This window comes from Nomascus leucogenys, chromosome 11 (genome assembly GCF_006542625.1).
Source record: "Nomascus leucogenys isolate Asia chromosome 11, Asia_NLE_v1, whole genome shotgun sequence".
Lineage (NCBI taxonomy): Eukaryota > Metazoa > Chordata > Mammalia > Primates > Hylobatidae > Nomascus > Nomascus leucogenys.
The window spans coordinates 42,128,715-42,153,739 of NC_044391.1; the positions used below are offsets into that span (position 1 = coordinate 42,128,715).

The window sequence follows — 25,025 nt, forward strand, 5'->3', positions numbered from 1 at the left end:
AAGACTTTCATTAACTTGATAGTCAAAATTCATATAAAATATTTTAGTTGAAAATGTGAACAGTTTACTAGTTAATATTCTGAAGTACTCTTAATTTAGTTCTCCTCTTTACATAGAAAGATAATGATAGATTCTTTACTACTATTTTCAGAAGTTATTCAGGCTATTATTATACATGTACATGAAACAAACATAACAAGATCTAAATTTGTTTTTAAGTTCCACAGAAGAATTTGTTTTTGGTTATAATTATATATTCATTTTCTGAAAATGTGTCCATCGTCTTCTTATTGTGGCTTTATGATTTTCCCTCCATACATTCCAATAGATTCTGAAAGGTCTGAATCTCAGAATTAAGTCTGGAGAGACGGTTGCCTTGGTCGGTCCCAATGGCAGTGGGAAGAGTACGGTAGTCCAGCTTCTGCAGAGGTTATATGATCCGGATGATGGCTTTGTAAGTGCAGCTAGCAAAACCATGCACAGTCCACCTAATGGAATTTGGAACACTGCAGGGGGCTCGCAGCAGCTCTGTAACTTTTCATTTTCAACAGTAGAGCTAGGAGAGAAGCCATATTGTTTTCTTTCCTTTGTATCCACTCACTCAGCAAATATTTATTTAGAGCCTACTGTGTGTTAGGCACTGTTTTAGGTTCTGAGAATACCTAGGTGAATAAAACAGATAAAAATCTGCCCTCATGAAGTTTACATTCTAATTATCAGAGGCAGACAATAAAAAAATAAGTAAATTATATCGTATGTTAGAAGGGAGGGAATGTTGTGGAGAAAAATAGAATATTAACATCTGTACCCAGCATCTATCAAGAACTTCAAAGTTTGTCCCAGAAGAATGATGTAGAAAACATCTCCACTTTTCTTTTCTTTTTTTTTTTCTTGGAGCTTACAATGTTGCGCTTAACTTTCTCAGCCTTGTAAGTGGCATAGAGGATAAGACAGTGATATTCAAAAGTGATTAATTCTTAATGCTTCTGTTCAAACTTTCAACGGTTATCTTTAAAAGAAAAGCTACTCCCCTAGAGCCTGGCTTTATTTAAATTTTACTTCATAGTTTTCATTTGGAGTATCCTAGACCCATGTGACTACATAAATTATTAGATAAGTGTTACGTGTATAAAAGAGTTGCATAGAATATCCATGCCCTGACAGAAAACAAGGATTGGTAAGAAATAGAGACTCTATGAGTTAGAATTACCAAACCCTGGCTTCTGTCACTGGAATATGTTGGGGTAATTGGCAATGGCACCACCTGTGGAGAAGACAGAGGTCACTTATTATTATGTACAGCAATGAATAGGAGACACTTTTGTCTTTTGCAGAGGTGTGAGGTGTTGAAATAATGAAGGCTATTTCCTAGAAGAAATTTAAGGGTCACATCCAGAACTGAAGTTTTTTGTATGTGTCTACATAATAACATTTGTGGAACCTAGAAAATATAACTTTATAATATCTAACTTGTGGATCTTAGAATAAAGATAATCAGATGATCTGGCAAGGTTTTAGGCCAATTATTCTTTTGCAGTTTTGTTGGTGCCCATCTACCAGAAAAAGTCTATGGACAATATATATGTTATAAATATTTTATCAAAATATAGTCAGTCTTTGATTCCTAAAATATGCTACTTCTCAGCTTATATTTTGGTCTGGTATGAAAGACCCTAAAATCAATACAGTAAAAGGCATCACAACATGGTTTATTCTTTGGATTGGCAGATCACGGTGGATGAGAATGACATCAGAGCTTTAAATGTGCGGCATTATCGAGAACATATTGGAGTGGTTAGTCAAGAGCCTGTTTTGTTCGGGACCACCATCAGTAACAATATCAAGTATGGACGAGATGATGTGACTGATGAAGAGATGGAGAGAGCAGCAAGGGAAGCAAATGCTTATGATTTTATCATGGAGTTTCCTAATGTGAGTACACTCTGCAGCCTGTGTCCTTAGCTTATGGTGGCAGCACTGCAATATTCCAATATAAGGCAATGAAACAACAACTGATGCAGAATAGTAGGGGTGTGATTAAATTCTGGATTGTCCTAGAACAAGCTTGTCCAACCAGTGGCACAAGATGGCTTTGAATGCGGTCCAACACAAATTTGTAAACTTTCTTAAAACATTATGAGATTTTTTTGTGATTTTTTAAATCTTATCAGCTTTGTTAATATTAGAGTATTTAATGTGTGGCCCAAGACAATTCTTCTTTCAGTGTGGCCCAGGGAAGCCAAAAGATTGGACACCTCTGTATGAAACATCTGTAGAGAAGAATGCATAGTAACAACCAAAAGAAGAAATACATCATTGAAAGGCCAGATTGAAAAGAATCATATTTTGTTCTGCAATTGAAAAGGAAAAAAATGAAAGATATGTTAAAGCATAACAAAGAAATATGAAACAAAATCATCAGGCCAAGCTGAGAAATTACGTCTAAAATGTTTATTTGCGAGGCCACCTTGTGGCTGAGAGTGGGAAAGTCATACACACGATGTTCAGATTGGTTCTGTGACAAACCACAAGAAAAACTGATCATTTTTTAAAGCACAGGAAGCCAACATTGCATAAGAAATGTGAAATCAGGCCGGGTGCGGTGGCTCACGCATGTAATCCCAGCGCTTGGGGAGGCCGAGGTGGGCAGATCACCTGAGGTTAGGAGTTTGAGACCAGCTCGGCCAACATGGTGAAACTCCATCTCTACTAAAAAGACGAAAAAATTAGCTGGGTGTGGTGGTGCACACCTATAGTCTCAGCTACTAGGGAGGCTGAGGCAGGAGAATCACTTGAACCTGGGAGGTGGAGATTGCAGTGAGCTGAGATCGCACCACTGCACTCCAACCTGAGCAACAGAGTGAGATTTTGTGGAAAAAAAAAAAATTGAAATCATATTTGGAAAGCAATATAGTCCCCAAAAAAGTGAAATCATATTTGGAAAGCAATATAGTAAGCTAAAATTCTTGCTAACCAGACTTATGAGATTTTAATGGGTATTCAGAATTAATAGGATGCTATAAAGGCTTTTTAAAAAATATTTCCTAAAGTATTAGATCCTCAGCATCACCTGAAATTGTTGTGGGGAGCACCTTGTGACATATAAAAGGATGAGATTTGTAATTAAAATACATATAAAATTCCACCATCCCAGAGGGTCACAATAACAGAAATGTTTATTTTAATGGGCATATTTCACAAACCACACTTGATGGATTGTAATAATTTTATTCTTGGTTTTTAATTTAAAAAATTTGTTACGTCAGTAATTATCTCTTGTCCCCATTATTTGGGATCATAATTAGGACATATTTAGGGCAACAAAATCATTAAAGATTTAAGGTGCTTCTAAATGTGTTGGCAAAACACATTTCCTTTTGTTGACGTTTTGCCCCTTTCAATGACTTCATTTCCTTAAAACATCAATGCTCTCATTTCCCACTTAGAATTAGGGAGCTTTCTGGTGCCTCTTAAATCATACCCTGTAAATTACTACTTGCTTTTACCAAAAGCCAAATACTACACAAAAATGTCCCTTGCTATAAATCTAATAATAAATTCAGAAGATATATCCCAAATAAATTAAAGATAGTAGTTTATCATGATGAAAACTAAATTCCACAGTCATAGTTAACCAGAAAAATGAGGAAGCACAATAATGAATAAAAGTTCCAGAAGTGGCTAATTTAGGTAGGTAAAAAATTGGGGAAAGCTATTGTAAAAAAATGTATAACATTACTTCCCTTATAATATACACAGATTTTAAAATTAATGTATAGTAATTAGCTGATACTGGTTAGCCTTTCACTCATAAACAACCATGAAATTGGATAAAACATGTGAGGCCAAGGGTAGTCATTTCCATGCATTGGATGAGAGGTAATGAAAGACTGATGCCTAACAGAGAGGAATCTCATGAAGATACTCCATGAATTCTGTCTGGGAACACTGAGCTGAAAGGCAAAGATCAAATTTCAGGGCAGCTTGGGCAGCTGGAAAGGTGATAAGAAATCACCTGTAGTGATGAGGCAGGGGCAGAAGCCCATGTCTGTGTGGGCATCCCTCAGGAATCCTTGTCTGAGGATAAGACTTCCTACCCAAGGCTTACCAGAGAGTGGCAGCCACAAAGCTGCAAGCAGAACACTGGATAGAAGTCAGGCAGTGCTGTGGGGGTGTTGAAAGTGCAGCCCAGCTGGAATGGAGAGATCACATCAACACCTTTTTAACACCCCAGGCAAGTAGCTAAAACACCAAAAAAGCCACACCTTAGGAGTCAGGACCACACCTTAGAGTAAGATCTACCTGCCCTAACAAACCCTGAGACCAAGCCATGACAAGATGCCCAGAGGAGAGAGGTTTTGGAGGTTGTGTTCTGCCAAGTTATGTGGCTTTCTACAAATTCACTCGAAGGAAACCTAAAATGAAGATTGCACAAGTTCAAGATCAGTCAGTGTTTGAGTTGCCTACTAGAGACAAAAATCAGTACTGTCTTTTTTTTTTTTTTTTTTTTTTTTTTTTTTCAGAAGAAAACAGAGCTCAGAGCCTCTTCAACACAACAATCACAGTACTCAGTACATCATTTACAAAAATCACACATGCAAAGAAACAGAAAAATATGGCCTGTATGCAAGAAACATAATCCTAAATGTTTATTCTTTAAGAAAAGGGCTTCAAAATACATGAAGCAAAAACTGATACATCTGAAAGAAGAAAGACAAATCCACGACTTTAGTTGAGGCCTTCAGTGCTTCATAGAACAAGTAGGTGGAATATCAGTAAGAATATAGATGAACAATACTATCAAGCAGCTAGATTTCGCTGGCATTTATAGGACATTCCAGCCAACAACAGCAGAATACATTCTTCTCAAGTGCACATGAAACATTCTCTAAAATAAACAATATTCTGGGTCATCAAAACAAACAAAACAAAACTGTAGCTCTTTCAAAGAATAGAAAACATAGAAAATATGTTCTCAGACCATAATATAAGTAAACTACACAAATATTTGAAAAATCACAAAAAACAGTTCTAAAGAATATCTATCTCAAAAAAGAAATTTCAAGAAAAATTAAAAACTATTCTGAACTAAATCAAAATGAAATTGCAATGTATTAGTATTTGTGAGATATAGTTAAAGTATTGCTTTGAGAGAAACTTATAGTATTTAATGCTTATTTTCAGAAAAGAAAAAAGATCTACAGTCTGCAAACCTAATTTTCACCTAGATAAACCAGAGAAGGAAGAGCAAATTAACCCAAAACAAGCAAGACTAAGTAAATAGAAATTACAGTAGAAATCAGTGAAATCAAAAACTGAAAAACATCAATTATTGAAACCAAAAGCTGGTTCACTGGAAAGATTAAAAAAAAAAAAAAAAGGATAACTATAGCAAAGCTGAAAAAAGAGAGAGAGAAGAGAAATGGCCAGTATCAGGAATGAAAGAAGGTACATGACTATTGATTCTAAGGACATTAAAAGGTTAATAAGGAAATATTATCAACAATGTTATGCCTATAAATTTGACAACTTAGATGAGGGTCAATTACTTGAAAGACACAAACTACCAAAACTCACTCAAAAATAAATAAATAAATAAATAACTTCAGTGTATCTATAATTATTTCAAAAAACAGCTGGGCATTTTTTGAAATAAAGTCCTGTAATCCCAGCACTTTGGGAGGCTGAGGCAGGTGGATCACTTGAGGAAAGGAGTTTGTTACCAGCCTGGACAACATGGCGAAACCCTGTCTCAACTAAAAATACAAAAAATTAGCTGGGTGTGGTGGTGCACACCTGTAATCCCAGCTACTCGAAAGGCTGAGACAGAAGAATCACTTGAACTCAGGAGGCAAAGGTTGCAGTGAGCTGAGATGGCACCACTGCACTCCAGCCTGGGCAACAGAGCAAGACTCTGCTCCCCCGCACCTCCCCACCCCAAAAAAAAGCTAGATGTCTAAATAACAGCAACAGTTACAAATGAAATTAAAATAAAAAGCAGTATTCACAAAGCATCAAAAGACAAAATGCTTAATAATAAATTTAATGAAAGACGTGCAAGTCTTCTAGTAAAAACTATAATATGCTGATAGACATGAAAAGATCTAAAGAAATAGAAAGTACTTTATTCATTGATTTAGAAACTCCATATTTTTAAAGATTTGCATTCTCTCCAAGTTGATATATAAATATTGTGCTTTATCAATCAAAATCTCACCAGTTTTTATGTGTATGTGTAGAAATTGACATGTTGATTCCAAAATTTATTTGGAAATTCAAAAGACCAACAATAGCCAAAACAATTTTGAAAGAAAGACCAAAGCTGGAGGATCTAAATACCTAATTTTAAGACAGCAATTAAGATCGTGGTAGTGGCATAATGATGGTTGTATAGATCAGTACAATAGAACAAAGAGACCAGAAATAGATTCACAAATATCTACTCAGTTAATTTTTGACAAGGCCAATGGAACTCAGTGGGGGAAAGAAATACCTTTTCAACAAATGGTGCTGGAACAATTGGTTACCCTCGTGGAAAAAATAAAATGTGACCTTTACTTTATATCACACACAAAAATTAATTTGCCATAGACCTTGCACCAAAATTGTAAAGCTTAAACTTCAAAAATTAAAACTTATGAAAAAATCTTTGTGACTTTGAGAGAGGCAAAAGTTTCTTAGACTGAAAAGCATTACTATAAAAAAAAAGATAAACTGGAGTGTATTAAAGTTAAAACCTCCTTTTTAAAAGACATCATTCAGAAAACAAAAAGGCAAGACACAGAGCACAAGAAAATATTTATAATATACATGTCCGACAAGGACATGAATCCAGAATATATAAAGAACTGCTATAGCTTGATGAGGAGACAAAAAATAGAAATCAAAAATGAGCGAAAATTTGAACAGACATTTTACAAAAGAAGAATCAAATGAACAATACATACATTGAAAATATGCACCATTATTAGTCACCAGGGAACTCTAAAATAAAACGATAATGAGATACCATTTTACACTCTTAGAATGGCCAAAATTAAAAAGACTAACAAATGTAACTTTTGGTGATGATGTAAGCAATTAGATCTCTCATTCATTCAAATAAAAGTGAAATCAGTACAACCATTTTAGAAAGCAATTTGGCAGTTTATTATAATGTTAAACATACACTTATGACTCAGCATTCTATTCCTAGGTATTTATTCAAAAGAAATGAAAACGTGTCCACAAAAATATCTTGTACATGAATATTCATAGCAGCTTTATTTATAATAGCCAAAAATAGGAAACAATTTAAGTGTTCATCAGCAGTTGAATGAACAAATTGTGATAGATCTATTTTTTTTTTTTTTTCGAGATGGGGTCTCACTCTGTCACCTAGGGTGGAGTGCAATGCACAATCTCAGCTTACTGCAGCCTCGACTTCCCAGGCTCCCAGGCTCAGGCAGTCCTTCCACCTCAGCCTCCTGAGTAGCTCATGCCACTAAACCTGGCTAATTTTTGTATTTTTTATAGAGACAGGGTTTCACCATGTTGCCCAGGCTGGTGTCAAACTCCTGGCTTCAACCAATCCACCCACCAAAACCTCCCAAAGTGCTGGATTACAGGTGTGAACCACTACATCCGGACAAATTGTGATAGATCTAGAGTTGCCAGATGAAATACTGGATTCCCAGTTAAATTTGAATTTCAGATAATGAATAATTTTTTAGCAATATTGCATGAAACATACTTATACTAAAAAAAATTAATTGCTTTTCTGAATTCAAATGTAACAGCTTTGTGTTTTCTTGTGTGTTTGTTTTTGCTAAATCTGGCAACCCAAGGTAAGCTCGCATTGTGTGGAACACTACTTAGCAATAAATAGGAGTGAACAACTGATACAACATGGATGAATATCAAAAACATTATGCTAGGTAAAAGAAACAAGCCAAAGAAGTACATACTGTATGATTTCATTTACATGAAGTTCTAGATCCAGCAAAATTCATGTATAGTGATAAAAATCAAATCGGGGGTATCTGCAGGCATGGGATGGGTTTTGACTGAAAAAAGTGACATAAGGAAACTTACTAGGGCTACAGATGTTCTATATCTTAATTGGTGTGGTGGTAACATGGGTGTACTCATTTGTCAATACTCATAGAGTTATATCCTTAAAATGGATGCATTTTATTGTGTGTAAATTTCTTCAAAAAGCCTGATTTTTTAAATGTGAAGATCAATCTCTAGAAATTAAGGGTTTAGAAAGAATACTTAATTTATCTCCGTGAAGAAATAAACTTTGAATCAGGGATATAACCCAGTAGAGTATTACTAGCCATGTTTCCTGGGTGCTAGAAGTTACCCCTACCACAAATATGGAAGACAAAATATCTACTTTGTTAAAGATAAATTTATTTTAAAACAAATCAGAAGAACACCTAAAAAGTCTCTCAAGATGGAAAATAAGTTTTAGGGGAAAGTTTGTTTTGGTAGTAATTTTTTTCATGCTGTTTTTCAGAGTACCCAGGAAGGAAACTGTGGGTACCATACCAAATTGCTAATAAACACTGCAGAAAATAGGTATTTGTATTACAGTGATTCTTTTAAAGATTTCAAAACATTCTAAAAATATCTAAAAGAGATTTGGACATTAGTTTAAATTATTATTAATTTTTCTAAATACATTTGATTATAATGCGGTCTAATTTATTTTAGTCCTAGCCAAATTTTTCTTATGTCCTCTCTTCTTTGGGCTCTTTTTTGTTTTACAGTGGTTTGTTTTCCCAAAGAACAAATCAAAAGACATAAGAATCCAGAGATTGAAGTACTGATTAAGCTGATATTAAAACACAACTAGGATTGTCATTTCCTGTTCTAACCATTTGATCACGCTGCCTTCTGTTTCTGTGCTTCTTTCCTATTTTTTATTAGAAATTCAATACATTGGTAGGGGAAAAAGGAGCTCAAATGAGTGGAGGGCAGAAACAGAGGATCGCAATTGCTCGTGCCTTAGTTCGAAACCCCAAGATTCTGATTTTAGATGAGGCGACGTCTGCCCTGGATTCAGAAAGTGAGTCAGCTGTTCAAACTGCACTGGAGAAGGTAAGTGAGCAGAAACGTTTCTTATTTGCATACTCCTGGTTCGTTATTGTTTTTAAGTACAAGAAAGTATAGATCTGTAGTAGATTACTCAAGTTCAGAGCCCTTCTTAAGGTATGAAGGCAGGATGTTAAACCACGTGAGAACTTATGTGATGGCTGTAGGAAGTGGTTTAGAGGAGAGAAGGAGATGCTGTGGTTGGTTGGTGTAAAAATATATATATGAGGCTGATACATAAGCAATCATCCAGTCTATACCTCCATTCCAAGAGGTTTGCACTTTCCACCTCCGTAGAGTGGCCCACCACTATCATCACTATTATAACCATGCCCACCCTTTGCTTCTTCGACATACACCTGTGGGATTCTCTTCGCTGACCACTTTTCTTCTTTAGGATACCCCCAGGTATTCATTTTGACCTAATTTCACCTCAAGTGGAGAATCGCTGACCTTGAACCAGCGCCCTTCAACAGCTCTGGCCCCTCAAACCTCACCCTGACCTCCTGCTGACTATGAGCTACTGCACATACCTCAAGGCCACATGCAGTTGTGGCCCTGCACCAAATTACACTGCATCTAGGAGGGGAGTTGGCAGTGGCGGTATGAAAAATCATTGAACACTTTTCTAGATGGCCTGACTCCCTTATAAACCAGAGCCTTCAGACCCCTTACAAGGCTTAACGGCACATTTTACTTTGCATTTGCTTGGAAATGAGTTAAGTGTTTTTTTTCTCTAAGAAAATCGCAGGCTTCTTTTTTTAAAATGCTGACTTTATGGAACCAGAAACGGATACTGGCAGGCTAAATGTCCACTGCTTATTGAAAAATCTCTTAGTATTATTTAGTAGCAAATCAGATTGTGCAAGGTTGAACGCTTGTTTCCCTCCCATGATAACAGTGTGTGATAAATAAATAATCTTTGTTTACTGTGGACACTTCGGTAATTTGGTCCATCTTTGTACAGAAAATACAAAGACAGGACTAATGTTTTATTCATTTTTTATACTTAGTAACTAGGAGAGGGATCTGTATTTAGACTATATTCAAGTCTTGCTCTGTCGCTCATGCTGGAGTGCAATGGTGCGATCACGGCTCACTGCAACCTCCATCCACTGGGTACAAGCCATTCTCCTGCCTCTGCCTCCCGAGTAGCTGCGATTACAGGTGTGCACCATCACGCCTGGCTAATTTTTGTATTTTTAGTAGAGACAAGGTTTTGCCATGTTGACCAGGCTGGTCTCAAACTCCTGACCTCAGGTGATCCGCCCACCTCGGCCTCCCAAAGTGCTGAGATTACAGGTGTGAGTCTCCGCGCCTGGCCAGTTATATAAGATTTTTAAAAATGTATTGTAATAAGCTCTCCGATCGGTTAGAAGGGTCGAGTTTGTGCCCATAGTCTTTTCACCCACTGGTAATCACTTTAGGTAATCAAAACCAGTTCAGAGTTTTAAAATAAACAGTTGCTTGGTGACATGATAAACTAATAAATGTTCTTCTTATTGGTTAATATGAAACATCTATCGAAAGTGAAAAAAGAATGCAGAATGTTTGTAAACTGATTCCAAAATTACACAAAATAGCAACTGTGAAAAAAAATGAAGGCAATATATGAAAATAATAACAGCTATGTGGCAGAATTATGGGGGAATTTAACTTATTTCAAAAATTCAGTTACTGTCACCGTTTTTCAGTTGTTTAAAGGAGAAAGAGATTAAATCAATGTAGAAATAGGTGTGAAACTGCTTTATGTATGGTTTGCTGGATGAGGGTAAAGGGTAACCAATAGGATGAAAAGTTGCATAGTAAACTAGATTAATCATATACTCTTCGGTTTATTGGAAAATGGCTTATGGAGAAGGGGAGAGTTCAAATACAGGCAGGGTGATGGAAGCTGTAGCACCATGAGAGTCCTCTCCTCTCACCACCATAGCCCGCAGTTATGGAACCAAGCCCTTGGAGGGGGCCCTAGGTAAGAAAGGTAGGACATCCAGCAGGTCTCGTTCCTGATCAGCTGTCTAAGAGGCCCCAGACTCTGTTACATGATACAGCCTAACCCACACAGTTAAGAGTTTTCTGCTGCTCAAAATATCCTGCAAGCCACTAACCAATGAAAGAAGACATAATGAAGTGTATCCCTGCTCCCTGGTGATAGAATCTGTACCCACTTTGCTGCACAACCTGCCCTCACATATCCCTTCCATCCCCTACTCTCCATTACTCATTTATCTTCCATTTATATGAAGTTCTAGAACCTGTGAAACTAATCAATGGTATTAAAAAATCAAGTCAGCAGTTTCTTAGGGCAGGGGTGAATTTTAACTAAACAGCAACATGAAAGCACTAACACCCTCACTTGGACTATTGCAGTAGCTAACTCTGCATCAGCCCATGCCCTCTTCAATCTGTTCTCAACACAGCAGCCAAGTGTTGCTATTCAAATGAAAATTTGGTGACATCATACTTCTACTTCAAATCGTCCAATAACTCCCGGCCTCACTCCAAGTAAAAGCCAAATTCCTTACAGTAAGCACAAGGCTCCATGGAGCTGGGCTCCAAGCTCCTTCTGGAACTGCCCTTCCTACCATTCTCCCCAACAATGCCTGCTTCTTAGACATACCCTCACACTTCTCATCAGTTAACACACAACGCATATGTTTGTTTATTTTGCTATTGTCTCTCTTTCCCCACTTGAATGTAAACTCTCTGGTGGTGAAGGCTTTCAGTGATTAACTGCAGCATCCCCACCTCTAGAACAATCCTGGCCCTTAATAGACAGCCAACAGATATTGTTGGATGGACTTCGATGAGTGTGATCCAGGATACTTCTAAGACCAGAAATATTCTTTTTTGCTTTCTTTTCTTTTCCTTTCTTTTTTTTTTTTTTTTTTTGAGACCGAGTCTCACTCTGTTACCCAGGCGGAGTGCAGTGGCATGATCTTGGCTCACTGCAACCTCCGCCTCCTGGGTTCAAGCAGTTATCCTGCCTCAGGCTCCTGAGTAGCTGGGATTACAGGCACGCACCACCACGCCCAGCTAATTTTTGTATTTTTAGTAGAGACAGGGTTTCACCATGTTGGTCAGGCTGGTCTCGAACTCCTGACCTCGTGATCTGCCCGCCCTAGCCTCCCAAAGTGCTGGGATTACAGGCGTGAGCCACCACACCTGGCGAGAACTGAAATGTTCTTTTCTGGACTCCTTGATTTAGAATAACTACAAACTAGTTTTGTTTCACTAATGTTCAAGAAGAATTTCTAGCGTCAGTGAATAAAGGTTCATGCCATAGGGTGTGAGTTTCACCCTGCTACTTGTTTTGACCTGGTGTGCCAATGCAGCAGGTTTCCAAGCTGCCCCACTAGTAGGAGACATAGCAGTGAGCACCTGCAGGCCCCTGGGGAAGCCAAGGAAACCCACACTGATTCTGTGACAAAGCCTGTTAAAGCTCTTTGAAATGTTAAAAGTGGTATGCAAATCTAAGGCATAATTATTATTAAAGGAGTTTCAGCCACATCACATCAATGGAGAACCTCTTTGGTAATTATGAAGGAAGAGTTATCATCACCGTATTATTCTTTGAAAATACAGGGTTGCTTTGTTGCAGCCCTCATGGGCACGTCTTAACCATCACTGTACTCTCTCCCTATGATGCGCCCTGTTGGTCTTCCTCTGAGAACTCTTACATCATATTTATACTACTTAGAGGACTGGACAATAAGGAAATTGGTATATTACATTAAGCTGTGAGCCACTTGATTAAACTAAGTTATAAGAAGTGATTATCCAAAGTCAAAGTTAGGTCAGAGTAAATTTTACACACAAACACACACACACACACACACTAATGCACACACATTTTGAATGTCCATATCAATTAAATATCTCACTCTGTATTTGGAATTTTGAAAAATCATTTATAGCAACACTATAATAGTTGGGAACAGAAAGGGAATTTCTCCAAGGGAATTTCCTTGGCTGAAATTTAGACAGAAAATCAAAGGTAACACACAGACTTCCTCATGCGAAAAACATGATTGGATATTTTATAAACCTGCTTAATCAAGCTCACATTTGTAGGGCTTGATGTTAAATTCTAAGCCACTAACTTCCTTCAGAGTAATGGTTCTTCTCTGATAGATCAGGGCCCCTTTGAGAATCTGATTGAGAAAGGGAAAAATAAACCACCATAACTCTTTAGAAAAGTATACAAATTCACTTATACAAAAAGACTTACATGTATGTACTCTTGAGGGATTCATAGACCCCCAAAGTCATTTGTGAGTCCCTATTTTAGATGTAACAAAGGAACAAATGGATGATAACCGCTAATCCTCACAAGACCCATATAAGATTAAGACATTTATTCTCCTGTTTTACAGTTGAGCTGTAAAATACACTGAAGCACAGGGAGGTTAAGTAATAGGTAGGCACAGTGAAGCCAGAACCTGGACCACTCATCCTTCTGCCTCATTCTTGTAACCACCAGGCTATATTGCTTGAAGATTACACTGCCAGGAGGTAGAGTTAAAACTGATTCCAGATCAAGCTTCAAACCTCTTAATAAACATAGAATTATCATCTGATCCAGAAATTTCACTTCTGAGTATATGCCCAAAATAATTGAAAGCAGGGTCTCAAAGAGATATTGGTATACTAGTGCTCATAGTACCATCATCTACAGTAGCCAAAAGGTGAAAACAATCCAAATGTCTGTTTACAGATAAACGGATAAAGAAAATGTGGTATATACATACAATGGAATACTACCAGTCTTTAAAAGGAAATTCTGATGATGCTAAAACATGAATAAACCTTGAAGAATTATCCTAAGTGAAATAAAACTGACAAAAAAGGATCCATATTGCTTAATTCTGCTCATATGAGATACATACAATAGTCAAATTCAGAGATGGAAAGTAGAAGAGTGGGTACTAGGGGCTTGGGGGACGGGAAAGTGGGGAGTTAGTGTTTAATGGGTATGCCATTTCAATATGAGATGATGAAAAAGTTCTGGAGATAGGTAGTGGTGACAGTCGCACAACAATGTGATTAAGATTGTAAATTTCATGTTAGGCTTTTTTTTTATGGAATCTTGATCTGTCACTCAGGCTGGAGTGCAGTGGCACGATCTCAGCTCCCTGCAACCTCCGCCTCTCAGGTTCAAGCGATTCTCCTGCCTCACCCTCCAGAGTAGCTGGGATTACAGGCACACACCACCACACCTGGCTAATTTTTATATTTTTGGTAGAAATGGGGTTTCACCATGTTGGTCAGGCTCGTCTCCAACTCCTGACCTCAAATGATCCACCCGCCTCAGCCTCCCAAAGTGCTGGGTTTACGGGCATGAGCCACTGCGCCCAGCCAGGCAATTTTTTTTTTTTTACCAAAAAAAGAGAGAGAGAGAATAGTAATCTAAGCCTGAGTACAAAAGAAAAGTGAAAAAAAATTAATAAATAAAAGAATAGTGACAAAGAGGAATTTGGCCTCTCAGAGTCAGAAGGATCCTACCTTTTAAAATGGCTATAATGGGAAATTCTGTATTACACATATTTTTCCACAATTTTAAAAACAAAACACAACTAGCCTTTTTTTGAAAACCACACTCACACTGTCTTCTTGGGAAAGAAATTCAAACCATACTCCAGATCGAAGCTCTCATGTGGGTTAAACCCACTTTTGTTCCCGTAAGTTGTTTATTTTTATACTATTGTATAAATAACTAGTAGAATTCTGTTTTATAAATTTAGGTCACTGTTACTTAGCAGGACATTCCAAGGTTTTAAAGAATACAGTAAAAGGTCTTCTAAGATATAATAAAATATTTTTCCATGATATGGATAGGCATCTTGGTGATTTTTGTAAATTAAAATTATTCCTAAGTCTTTCCCTCCTCCCAAAATAAGGAAAATGCCTATAGAAGATACTGATTTTCCTAAGTGCTATCAAATAAGTGATCTCAATGTATTATTTATCAAGAATAAAAATAGGTAAGGTATTATGCCCTTATGAAAAAAATAAACTAATTATTGCAGCATTTTCTCTTCTTACCCACCACTTACTTCACCATTTATTTTTTATTGTAAATTTCTCCACAAATACTTAAATGATTAGCTTGTTAATAAAGTTAAGTAAAGCTGGGTGTGGTAGCTCACACTGTAATCCCAGCTACTTGGGAGGCTACGGTGGGAGAAGCATGTGAGGCCAGGAGCTCAATACCAGCTGGGCAACATAGCAAGACCTTGTCTGTAAATAAAATAATAAAATGATTTTTAAAAAGTTCAATGAAAAAAAGGTATTAAATGATGATAAATAATTTTATGTTATCTCTAATTCTTAACGTTCATGTTAACTTATTTAGAAGTGACAATGAAGAGATTCCAGGCCATAAAAAGAAAATATTTTACCATTATTATGTTATTATTTCACATTCCTAATTAGGTAGTACACGTGTGTTCATTTTAGCAGAGTTTAGAATTTGAAAGTGTTTCTTTTCTAAAGGGTCTTAACCCAAGCATTCATGCATTCACATGGGTAGATTTCTGCAAGCTGGAAAGAAAGGTCAAGGAGCAGGTGAGCCACCCATTAAAACTGACTTCTAAGTTCCTGATATTTTGCTATTTGTTATCCCCCTTGACAAAAAAGAAAGCATTCTCGGACCAGTGAGGTGGTCTGACAGTAAACCCACATTGTTGAGCCCTGGAACTCATGGCGACCCAGAAGAACACTAAGCCAATTGGCTTTCAACATCACAGTCAGGTAGTTAAGAAACAAAAGGCCTGTGTATCCCTTTCAGTTACCATGGTGACCTTATTAGAAAAGATGACCAGCTAAAATTTGATAGCCTAAAAGAAAAGACACTGAAGAGTAGTGAGAAGTTCTCAGACTGTATTCTTGGAGTACTAGGGTACTAGGGTCTCCAAGGAGCCTCTGAAGGAGTGAGAGAGGTGGGGAGGTGAGCTGGACAAGCAGGTAGGGCTGTACCCTCAACTCCCCTGGCAATTCAAGCAGTGCAGCGATCTATTTATCTGGATGAGATAGATGATAGATATAGATAGATAGATAGATAGATATCGATAGATAGATACATAGATACATATAGATATAGATATATATCTATATGTATGAGCTTTTATTTGTTGAAAGGATTTTGCAGTTAAAAAAAAAAAGGTTGGGCCAGGCGTGGTGGCTCATGCCTGTAATCCTAGAACTATGGGAGGCCAAGACAGGCGGATCACCTAAGGTTGGGAGTTTGAGACCAGCCTGACCAACATGGAGAAACCCCGTCTCTACTAAAAATACAAAAATTAGCCGGGCGTGGTGGCACATGCCTGCAATCCCAGCTACTCAAGAGGCTGTGGCGGGAGAATCGCTTGAACCCAGGAGGTGGAGGTTGCCGTGAGCCGAGATCACGCCATTGCACTCCAGCCTGGGCAACAAGAGTGAAACTCCGTCTCAAAAAAAAAAAAAAAAAAAAAAAGGTTGACGATAACAGCACTACATCATGGAGTACATGTCACCGATGAGCCCCAAATCCAACTGAGGCAACCTTCTGGAAGGCAGTGAGTGGGAACTTGTGTTCTCCTAGGTTTTCTACGCCACACTTGCCCCCAGGATACTAGAACTCTCTGTGGTGACACGCTTCTCCAGAAAGTGTATTATGCCTGCTAATGGACCCTCTCAAATGCCCGAGGCCTTGTATTATTTTCCCTTATTTTCCTCTGCCCTCTATGGTTATGGCAAGTCCCATAACCATCACTGGTGAGAATCTAGCTGATCTCCTCAGGTCCGTATCTCTGCCTAGCAATTGTGGGAGGGATGTTTTAAAGAACCTTCTTTTTCAATGTCCAAGATAATGACTTGGCGATGTATGGCTGTGCATGGAATTGTAAAGTAATCTGAAAAATGTCAGCAAAGTGTCCAGTAGAGACCTGTCTTCCTGGTGACCTTTGCTTGGTCAAATACCTAATTGTTTGGCTTTTAGCTTTGTGTCATCTGTGAAGTAGGAGAGGAGATACTAGGAAATTCTTTCAATATTGTACTTTCTAGAAAAAATAATACAACAAAGACGTATTGATAATCTACCACACTATCTACTTCGAGGTATCTGGACCCACAGTGGTATGAATTGCACTATCTGCCTAATCTTTACACTAATTCTGGCTAAAAGACAGCATCAGCTCAAATTTTCCTGATCAGTTTTTAGCAGGCTTGGCTGCCAAAATCTCTTCTATGTTTTAAGTCTGAAGCAATTACTGTTGAATATTTTGTTGTTGTTCACTATGAGGAGTATATCAGTTTTAGGTCACATTGATGATCTAGTAGAGATGTATTTTTCTAGTACACTTGATAGTACCTTGAATATATACAGCACATGTAGGCCCATTTTATGGACCTTTGAGGCATAGTTTTTTTCCTTTTAAGTTATTAGATATTTCTGTGATTTATTTGATGCACTCAGATACAAATTCATGCTATAATAAATTAAATTGTAACATAATATCTACCTTAATCAAATGTTTATAATTTAGGCCAGGAGCCTGGCAAAGTAAAGATGACACAGATGTAATGCTTGATAAGTAAATAAATATGAGAACAGATATATATTAAAACACCTATGAAGTGAATCCCCTATGAAGAAAAGAAGGTCTGTAACAATATAAACCTGTATCAGGAAACCTCGTGCTTCTGATTCTGTGAACAGAAGGATACATGGAATTCTCAGACCTTTTCTGGTTGGAACTTTTTAATTGTTTGACTTTATATTCTGTCCTCTCAAATTCTCCTTAGACTGTGACGTGTTAATGCTCTCTTTTATATTTTCTAATTAAATTCCATACACATTAATTTGAGAAATGTTGGATAGTATTGTGAAATCATTGAGCTAATGGGTCACATCATATGGCTTCATGAATAAGATTTGAGATCTGTTTGCTTTTGGAAAATAACATTCGTACTTTTGAGGAAACAGAATAAATAGGAGATTTATTAAATAAATATGGGCCATTAGGCTAGGTGCCTGAGTGTTTTTGCCTTCACGGTTATCAGGTTTCTAATACATACCAACCCAACAACAGCATTCTTGGACTCTCTTTTAAAGGGCTGTAGGCAAGTCCCAGGTCTCCAAGACCCAGAATAGAATTCAAACTTGAAGTGTGAAAGAGAGGAGTGGTATTAACACAGGCTGAATATCTTGCCTGTAAAAAGGAAGACAAATCAGACAAACCCAAATTGAGATATTCCACAAAACATCTAACCAGTGTTCTTTAAAACTATCAAGTTTATCAAAAACAAGGACAATCTGAGACACTGTAACAGCCAAGAGGAGCTTAAGGAGACATGATGACAAAATGTATTAGGATATTCAGGGGTGGGGATCCTAGAACAGAAAAAGAACATGAGTTGAAAATTCGAGAAATCTGAATAAAATATGGAGTTGGCAGGGCGCCGTGGCTCACGCTTGTAATCCCAGCTCTTTGGGAGGCCGAGGCGGGCGGATCACGAGGTCAGGAGATCGAGACCACAGTGAAACCCCGTCTCACTAAAAATACAAAAAAATTAGCCGGGCGTGGCGGCGGGCGCCTGTAGTCCCAGCTACTCGGAGAGGCTGAGGCAGGAGAATGGCGTGAACCCGAGAGGCTGAGCTTGCAGTGAGCCGAGATCGCGCCATTGCACTCCAGCCTGGGTGACAGAGCGAGACTCCGTCTCAAAAATAAATAAATAAATAAAATAAAATACGGAGTTTAGATAATGATGTGTCAATAGTGGTTCAGTAGTTGTGGCAAATGCATCATAGAAATGTAAGGTGTTGGAGCTGGGGAATATTGTGTGCAGGGTACATGGAAGCTTCCTGCACTATCTTTGCAATTTTTCTGTAAGTCTAAAACTATTCTTAAAAAAAGAAAAAAAAAAGGTTGATGTTAACAGCACTACACCATGGAGCACATGTCACCGATGAGCGCCAAATCCAACTGAGGCAACCTTCTGGAACGCAGTGAGTGGGAACTCAGTGTTTATTTAGAAAAAGCTACTCACATTTTTAACCAATTTTGTTATACCATTCATAAGGGTGTGCTGTATAAGCGAGGCTTAGAATTACCACACCAGAGTAAATGGGAGACTGAGAAAAACAAGAAGCAAGCTGGCCGGGTGCTGTGGCTCACGCTTGTAATCCCAGCACTTTGGGAGGCCAAGGTGGGCGGATCACCTGAGGTCGGGAGTTTGAGACCAGCCTGACCAACATGGAGAAACCCCGTCTCTACTAAAATACAAAATTAGCCAGGCGTGGTGGCACATGCCTGTAATCCCAGCTACTCGGGAGGCTGAGGCAGGAGAATCGCTTGAACCCGGGAGGCGGAGGTTGCAGTGAGCCGAGATCGTGCCATTGCACTCCAGCCCAGGCAACAAGAGCGAAATTCCGTCTGAAAAAAAAAAGAAAAAAAGAAAAGCAAGAAGCAAGCAATAAAAACCTGTTCCCCAAGTATCAGTCACTCATTAGTTTAACAAATTATTCATAAACTTGACAATATCAGAAAATAAAGCACTAAGCATGTTAGTGCTTAGTATAACTCTCTTCTACTGCAGAGTAGGTTATAACATAAAAATGATCCATAGAAACTTAGATATGCTGATAAGTAATTTCCAGTTAAAAATATTATGCGTCCATTATCAGATCTTGATGAAGTTAAGAAAAATAAATCTTCCTGTCTACAACTCTATATCACAGTTGTCCCCAATCCACTTTGTCATTCTTTTTGCAGGGCATTCATTAAAACGTCTCAGTCTCATTCAGGATTCCTGCAGAACTTTAGAATGACCAACTGGGCTGCTGAATATATTTGCTTCTTTTGTTTGACTTTGATTTTTGTTTTTAACAGTTTTTTGAGGTTTCATTGATATATAAGAAACTGTACATATTAAAACATATGATTGGAAAAAATTTTGGCATATATGTACACCAAAATCAAGATAGTCAGCCATATTTTTCACATGACTTTTGTAACCATTTCACCCTGACCCTCTCCAGCCCTCCTCCCCTGATCCTCGGCAACCACTGATTTGCTTACTGTCACTAGAGATTAGTTTGTATTTTCTAGAACTTTATATAAAGGGAGCAATATCATATGTATTCTGTTAGGTCTGGCTTCTTTCATTCAGCATAATTATTTTGAGACTCATCCATGTTGTAGAATGCATCAATAGTTTGTTTCTTTTTATTGATAAATGGTATTCTATTTATGACTATGCCACAATTTAAACTAATTGGTATGGATGCTCATTTGAATTATTAGGTTTGTTTTCAGTTTTGGGATATTACAGATAAAGCTGTTCTAAACATTCATATGCAAGTCTTTGTATAGACATGTGCTTTTATTTCACTTGAGTAAATACCTGGGATTTAAATGGCTGAATCTTATGGTAGGTATACTTTTTACTTTTTAGTTAAGTGCCAAACTGTTTTTTCTTTTACATTTCTACAAGAAATATATTAAAATTCCAGCTACTCCACAACTTGCCCACACTTCATATGGTCATTTAGTTTAATTTCAGCCGTCTGAAGAAATGTGTAGTAGTATCCCATTGTCATTTTAATTTGCATTATCCTGATGACTGATGATGTTAAGCATTTTTATGTGCTTATTAACCATCCATATTTTTTTCTTTGTTAAAGTGTCTCTTCAAATCTTCAGCCCATTTTATATTGAGTTGTTTGTTTTCTTATTACTGGGTTTTGAGAATTCTTTATATTTCTGGATACAAGTATTTTATCAGATACAGGATTAGAAAATATTTCTCCTGACTCTAGGGCTTGGCTTTCTATTGTCTTAAGTGTGTCTTCCAAAGGCCAGGAATTTTTAATTTTGATGTTTAATTTATTAGGTTTTTTTTCTTTTACAAATCAAGGTTTTGGTGTCATATTTAAGAAATTTTTGAACAACACACACTGGGGCCTGTTGGCAGGATGAGGGGAGGGAAAGCATCAGGACAAATAGCTAATGAGCATGGGGCTTAATACCCAGGTGACAGGTTGATAGGTGCAGCAAACCACCATGGCACACATTTATCTATGTAACAAACCTGCACATTCTGCACATGTATGCAGGAACTTAAAGTAAAATAAAATTTTATAAGAAAGAAAGAAATATTTGCCGAATTTAAGGTCACAAAGACTTTCCTCTGTTTTCTTCTGAAGGTATTATAGTTGTAGTTTTTATATTTTGAGTTAATTATTATATGTGATATAAGGTACAGTTTAAGGTTCCTTTTGTTTGTTTGTTTGTTTTGCATATAGACTTCCAGTTGGTCCTGTACAATTTGTTGGAAAAATTATCTTTTCTACACTGATTTTTCTTTGCACCTTTGTAAAAAATCAGTTGTTCATATATGTATGAGTTGTTTTCCAGACTCTTGACTCCATTGCATCATATTGATGTATTTGTCTGTCTTTGAGTTTATTCTTCTCTTTTGTATTTAATTGGTTTCTGCTTTGATTTTTATTTCCTTCTGTTTTTTTCTTTTAGTTTAACTTGCCCTTCTTTTTCTTGTTTCTTAAGTTACTTATGAAGTCATTTACTTGAAAAATTTTATTTGGTTTCAGTATTGGAGTATTTTCCAGATATTTTTTCTGTATTGATTTCTAATTTAATTGCATTACGGTCAGGGAATATTCATGTATGACTTGAATACAAGTAAGTTTATTAAGAGTTGTTTTACGGTACAGATTATGGTCTCTCTTAGTAAATGTTTTGTGTACACTTGAAAATAATGTGCATTTTGCTATTGTTGGATGAATTGTTCTATAAATGTCAATTGTGTTGAGTTGGTTGATAGTATTATTCAACTCTTCCTCGTCCTTATGGTCTACTTGTTCTATCAGTTACTGAGAGAAGGGTATTTAATTCTTCAACTATTATTGTAACTTTTAGATTTATTCTTGTAATTGTACATATTTTGGTGTCATGTATTTTAGAGATGTGTTATTAGGCACATAAATATTTAGGATTGTTATGTTCTCTTGATGAATTGAGCCCTTTTTCATTAGGAAATAAACTTGTTTACTTTGGTTATATTCTTTTCACTTTAATCTGCTTTATCTAATATTAACACAGCCACTCCATTTTTCTTTTACTCTGTGTTAGCATGGTATGAGTTTTTTATCCTTTTAGTCTTAGCCTCTTTTTTTCTTTATATTTAAAATGTGTTTCTGACAGATGACACATAGTTGGATCTTGCTTTTGTATTCAAACTGAAAATCTCTGACTTTTAATTGGAGTGTTTAGACCATTTACATTTTATCTGATGATTGATAGTAATATTATTAAATTAAATCAGTCACCTTGTTACTTGTTTTCTTTTTTCCATCGATTCTTGGTTTCTGCTTTATTCATTTTCTGTCTTCATTTGGATTAAGTGAGTACTTTTTTTGATTTGTTTTATCTCTTTTGTGAGCTTATTTATATAACTCTTCGATATTTCAGTGATGGCTTTAGAGTTTATAGTGTACACATTTAACTTAAGACAATCTACCATCAAGTGATATTATATCATTTCATGTGTAGTATAAAAGCATGCATTAACATACTTCCATTTCTCCCTTTTTGGCCTTTAAGCTATTGTGATTAGACATCTTACTTCTACATATGTTATAAACTCCATGCCATGTTGTAACTTTTAAAATTAATCATTAGTTTTTAAAAAAATTTAAATAGGTAATAAGAAAAAATTACATTTTTCTCCATGCACCATGAAGTTACAATTTCCAGTGTTCTTCCTTCTTTTGTGTATATCCATATTTCCATCGATTCCTTTTACCTGAAACCTTTAATGTAGCACAGTCCCACTACTGATGAATAATTTCAGCTGTCATATGTTTTTGTTTCACCTTTAGTTTTGAAAAATTTATTTCCTTGATATAGAGTTTTAGCCTGAAAGTTATAGGGTTTTTTTCTTTAAATACCTTAAAGATGTTGCTCACTGTCTCTTTTCTTGCGTTTTTTTCTGAGGAGAAATCTGTCATCTTTATGTTTGTTCCTGTATATGTAATGATTGAAGTTAAGTTGCTATCAGCTTAAAATAGTCACAAACATAAGGTTTTTCTGTAAGCCTCATGGTATACAAACAAACAAAAACACCTATAGTACCTCTTACCACTTGCATTCAACAAAGTCCTGAAATTCTTAGCCAGGGCAATTAGGCAAGAAAAGGAAAAAAGAAGTGTCAAATAAGAAAAAAAAGAAGGGAGATTATATGATCTTAAAATTTGAAAACTCTAAAGATTACACACACACACACACACACACACTGTTAGAACTAATAAATGAATTCAGTAAGGTTGCAGGATACAAAATCAACATACAAAAATTAGTTGCATTTCTGTTAACAACAAATCATCTGAAAAAATAATTAAGAAAACATCCCATTTGCAAGTATCAAAAGAATAAAATACTTAGAAATAAACTTAAGAAGCTTAAATAATTGTACACTGAAAACTATAACCATTGATGAAAAAATTAGAGAAGACACAAATAAAATACATCCCATGATCCTGAACTGGAAGACTTGATATTGTTAAATGTCAATACAACCCAAAACAATCTACAGATTTAGTATAATCTCGATCAAAATCCCAATGGCATGTTTTACAGAAATAAAGGACTCATCCTAAAATTAATAAGAAACCACAAAAGATATCAAATATCCAAATCAATCTTGAGAAGAAAAACAAAGCTGAAGGCATCACTCTTCCTGATTTCGAAATACATTACACAGTTATAGTAATTAAAACAGTATAGTGCTTGCCTAAAAATAAACATAGAGGCCAATGGGACAGAATAGAAAGCCCAGAAATAAATGTATGCATATTTGATCAACTGACCTTTGACAAGGGTGCAAAGAGTACACAATGGGGAAAGGATGGTCTATTCAACAAATGATGTTGGGAAAATTGGATGTCCACATGCAAAAGAATGAAAACTGGACTTTTATCTACACCATACATAAAAATCAACTCAAAACAGGTTAAAGATATCAATATAAGAAACTGTAAACCTTAAACTGAAACTGTAAAACTCTTAGAAGTAAACATAGGGGAAAAGCTTCATAACATTAAGTTTCACAATTATTTCTTGGATATGACACCAAAAACACAAACAACAAAAGCAAAATTAGATAGGTAGGACTACATCAAACAAAAAGCCACTGCATCACAAAGGAAATAATCAACAGAATGAATGTAGCCTACAAAAAGGAAAAAAAATTGGAAACCATATATCTGATAAGAGATTAATACCTAAAATATATATGGAACTCCTATAACTCAATAGTAAAAACAAAAATAAAGAATAAATAACCTGATTTAAAAACAGGCAAAGAAGTTGAAAAGGCGTTTCTCCAAAAAAGACATACAAATGGCCAACAAGTATATGAAAAGATTCTTGACATCACTAGTTATCAGGGAAATGTAAGTCAATACCACAATAAGATATCTCCTCACACCTATTAGGATGACTGTTGTTAAAAAATAAATAAATAAATAAGTGTTGGTGAGGATGTGGGAAAATCGGAACCCTTGTATATTACTGATGGGAAAGTAAAAAGTTGCAGTCTCTATGGAAAACAGTATGGAGGTTCCAGAAATAATTAAAAATAGAATTACCATATGACCCAGCAATTCTACTACACACACACACACACACATATGCATATGTATACACACATTAATTCCAATAATTTGGATATGTTAATATATATTCAAAAGAATTGAAGTCAATATCTCAAAGAGGTATATATACTCCCATGCTCACTGCATCATTATTTATAATAGCCAAGATATGGAAACAACTTAAATATTTATTGACAGATTAACAGATAAAGAAAAATATGATACCTACACAAGGAAATATTAATAAGCCTTAAAAAAGGAGGATGTCCGTATGGAACAACATGGATGA

The 25,025-nt window shown here is 36.3% G+C and overlaps 1 protein-coding gene across 1 annotated transcript in view; it reads left to right on the forward strand.

The window, feature by feature from the left end:
- ABCB5 (ATP binding cassette subfamily B member 5) overlaps positions 1 to 25,025 on the forward strand; it is a 155,065-nt gene that overhangs the window by 41,306 nt on the left and 88,734 nt on the right. The window contains exons 12-14 of the mRNA XM_003252628.2: positions 329 to 454; positions 1,729 to 1,932; positions 8,917 to 9,087. Coding sequence (XP_003252676.1) covers positions 329 to 454; positions 1,729 to 1,932; positions 8,917 to 9,087 — 501 coding nt within the window. The remainder of the gene's footprint in view (positions 1 to 328; positions 455 to 1,728; positions 1,933 to 8,916; positions 9,088 to 25,025) is intronic.